The sequence below is a fragment of the Galendromus occidentalis genome, unplaced genomic scaffold (assembly GCF_000255335.2).
Source record: "Galendromus occidentalis unplaced genomic scaffold, Mocc_1.1 scf7180000076770, whole genome shotgun sequence".
NCBI classification, from domain to species: Eukaryota; Metazoa; Arthropoda; class Arachnida; order Mesostigmata; family Phytoseiidae; genus Galendromus; species Galendromus occidentalis.
Window position 1 is genome coordinate 1 of NW_003804759.1, and position 3486 is coordinate 3486.

The 3486-nt window shown below is 53.7% G+C and overlaps 1 protein-coding gene across 1 annotated transcript in view; it reads left to right on the forward strand.

Moving 5' to 3' along the window:
* Positions 1–2499: 2499 nt before the first annotated feature.
* Positions 2500–3486, forward strand: part of LOC100905322 (low-density lipoprotein receptor-like) — a gene marked incomplete at its 5' end in the record, with an annotated part of 4468 nt that continues 3481 nt past the window's right edge. Inside the window, 3 exons of the mRNA XM_018638243.1 lie at positions 2500–2622; positions 2742–2922; positions 3054–3361. Of these exons, the coding sequence (XP_018493759.1) occupies positions 2500–2622; positions 2742–2922; positions 3054–3361 (612 nt within the window). The remainder of the gene's footprint in view (positions 2623–2741; positions 2923–3053; positions 3362–3486) is intronic.

Below are 3486 nucleotides of genomic sequence, written 5' to 3' on the forward strand. Positions count from 1 at the left end.
CATCATGAAAATTTTCGAATTCGGCTTCCCTGAGGAGTTATCGACTGAGTTTTGCGACAACCCGGAATTTTGGTAAATTTGTCCAATTTTCAAACCAAAGTTTACCCCTTCCGCGTTTCCCCCAGGAACATGGTACCTGAATTTTTTTATGGCATACCTCCGCCAGGTTGTCCCGCGTCGAACGCAACCAGGTTGAGCCCGATAGACCAAGCGGTCGCCGAGAAAGAGGCGTTTTCGTGGAGCGACGAGAAAAAAGTGACCGATCATTTCCAAAACGCCCGCAACAGGTGATACTGGCCGAAATCGTCACCGCTGAGGACGGAATTGTGTCAGTCAGGGCGAGAGCTGTTGATTGGTGGGTTATTCCATAAAGTTTCATCCAGCTGTTCAAAAGTTAGGGCCGGGACGAGCAGAGGGAAAAAAAGTCCCGACTAAAAATGACCACCTGTATGCTCCGGTATCGGGGTTTCGATATTTGAGGCCGCACGCATTCGGGAATAGGCCAGTGAGGGTGGTCAGCAGCAAGGTTCCATCTAGTTCCCCTGGTAACTCTATCGGTTCCTCGCCTTCTTCCTCCGCAACCTGGATGTCCGAGGTCCATCCATGAACCTCGGACATTCATTTACGGCACGTTCATTTACGTTCGCCGCGCAGCGGGAACTGATGCCTCGGTCCATCATCCATCATTGCTCATGCATATGGCTTCATCTATGCAATGAGGGACGTCATCGAGCGGATCGAGGAATCGACGTTCAATGAGAATCGAGAGATACACGCGGAATCAGCCATGTTATCATTATTCGAATCGCGGGCAGTCGGATTCGAACCTGCAGACCTCCTAGGACCCATGTTAGATAAATCTGCGGCGCTGACCACCGAACCATCCTGCCCTGGAGTGGTGATTGGGATTCGGTTTCTAAAAGGGGACGCTTTCGGAACGTGAATTGAGGATCATACTGATCTTCTCTCGAGCTCCAGATTTACCCCACCACCACGCCGCCGAAAAGTTAGCGCGTGCGTCGCCTGCAGCCGTGCGCTATGTTGACGCCACCATCGTCGGGGAGGGGGGAGGGGGAGGTGCCGGGTGCCGGAGTGCCGAGTTCAATCCCCGGGGCCAGCCGATATTTCTTGCTGGGGAATCGGGAATCGGGGAATTGAGGTCGGGATAAGCGATTGCACTATGGGAAGCAAGCGGCATCGCTCGTACCCTCCCCCGCCATTACTTGCGGTAGTGACGAGGGAAAATTAAGTATTAGAGAATTAGAGCTCCAGATCCAGATCTCATGCCGCGTTCTGAATTTCGGCGAGAGACGTTAAGAAAGTCAGAGATCTCTGACTCTCAGTCTAGGTAATTCGAAAATCAAAGCTCAAATTTGAACGACGAAGACGAAGTTGATCGCATATCGCGTCTCTCCGGAAATACAAAATGTCGGTGTCCGGTGTCTGGTCTGGTGTATGCGCGATGCACAGCAACGGATACGGATCGAATTTCCTTGCAGCTAGGCAAGATCCGTCGGTATGAGCCCCCGGCTACGCGCACTATTCAGAAAAGAGACACCGTGTGGGGAAGCTCTCAATGGTGCTTCAACACCTTTGCATCCGGACACTGTGCCGTCGCCTACGAGAAGGAGATCCAAGCGGTTCCAATGAGCACTCGCTACAGGTCACCGGAACCTCGAGCGAGGACGGAGGTTGGGTTTGATAGCATTTCGATGATCTACAGATGTGCGTCCCTGATTTAACCGGATTGTTTCGTGAGCCTCATCCCCCCTGCAATCATAACGAGGCGATCATCGCAATCACCAGATTTGTTCGGTGAAACCCTTTGGCATCGTCATGATTAAGAATGGAGGAGGCCGAAGCATGTGAAGCGACGGGAGGCCCGAAGATTTTGAATGAACTCCCGAAGATTTTGTCGTACCGCCACTATGTGAGGTGACCTATCATAGAGAGTTCGTCCCACGAAACAATAGATCCCAAAGCCCCATGGGATTACCACATGCATGACGGGGACCCTTCCAGTGTTGAGCGGACTTTTGTTCGGAGCCCGCACCCGAGCCTTGGCCGCGACCCTAGCCGGGAATTTGGGAGATGCGACTAATCATCGACAATCAGCGCGATCAACTCCATCCGTAGCTGGAAACGGATCGAAAAAGCGAAGACGACCGCGTATCGCAGCACGCTCGACGCAGCTCCCGATGCTAGACCCGGAGCCCCGGGGAGTGATGGTGGTCGGGCGAGGAACGATGATGATAGAATCTGATAAGCTCGTCCCCCGCATCTCGCGATCCTGGAGCCCTTTCGAAACGGGAGATCGCGGGGGACGCGGAGCAAACACGGGACGCCAATCAAATTCTCTGCGCGTGCAAGTAGTCAGCGAATGACAACCGCGCGACTTCTGCGCTTACCGATCGTCGGAAAAAGCTGAGCATCTGATCGTACCGAGCAGCGGGACGAATCTCCGACTACCCGCTCACGAGCTTTTCCATTGCGTTCCAGCCAATCGTAAATGTACAAAGGACGAATTCCGATGCACAGAACCAGATGGTCGGTGCCTGAAGAAGAGATTCCGTTGCGACGGTCGTCAAGATTGCAAAGACGGCGCTGACGAGCTCGGATGCGGTGGGTCTCACTATGATCTCGTGACGAATAAAATGAATTGCGTCGTTTCTGACATCTCGATCCCCTCCGATCGAATCTATCATCGGTCTCTGAGTTCTCACGCTCGAAATCTCTTCCAGTCCGACCTACGTGCTCGTCCGTTCAATTCGAATGCCACCATGGAGGCTGCATCAGCATAAAATGGGTTTGCGATGGTGACGAAGACTGTCACGACGCGTCGGACGAGGTGGACCGTGAAAGACCGAAGAATTGCTCCTCGAAGCGCTTCCAATGCGCCAATGGGAAGTGTGCGATGTTAGAGTAAGCGCGATACTTCCAATTCGAGTTTCAGCAGCGATTTTCCCGCCGCCGCGTGATCTTGCCGTTAAGCAGCCCGTGCGAAACACGTGACGGACTGCCGTGTTCTGTATTGAGATGGAATTCGATTCCAGCTGGGTGTGCGATGGCCGGGACGATTGCGGAGATAAGAGCGACGAGCTCGATTGCCCCCACGTGAATCGTAATCTGACCTGCAACGATACCCAGTTCCAATGCCAGGACGGCTCGACATGCATCAGCCTCCACTGGAAACGTGACGGAGCTCCCGACTGCTGGGACGGGTCCGACGAGCGCGATTGCGCCGAAGAATGTCAAGAGGATCAGTATCAATGCCACGGCGGCGAATGCGTCGGCGCGGACCTCGAGTGCGACGGTAAATCCGATTGTGCGGACGGGACCGATGAGCACCCGAGGTGTCCCGGTGAGTTATGGCGTGATCGACCAACTCGTCGATTCGTCTTCATAACCCGAGGGATCCCTCCGATGCGAATTGTTTCTTCCACATTGCAGGAATAATCGTCAAACACATACCTTGTAACACCTCGA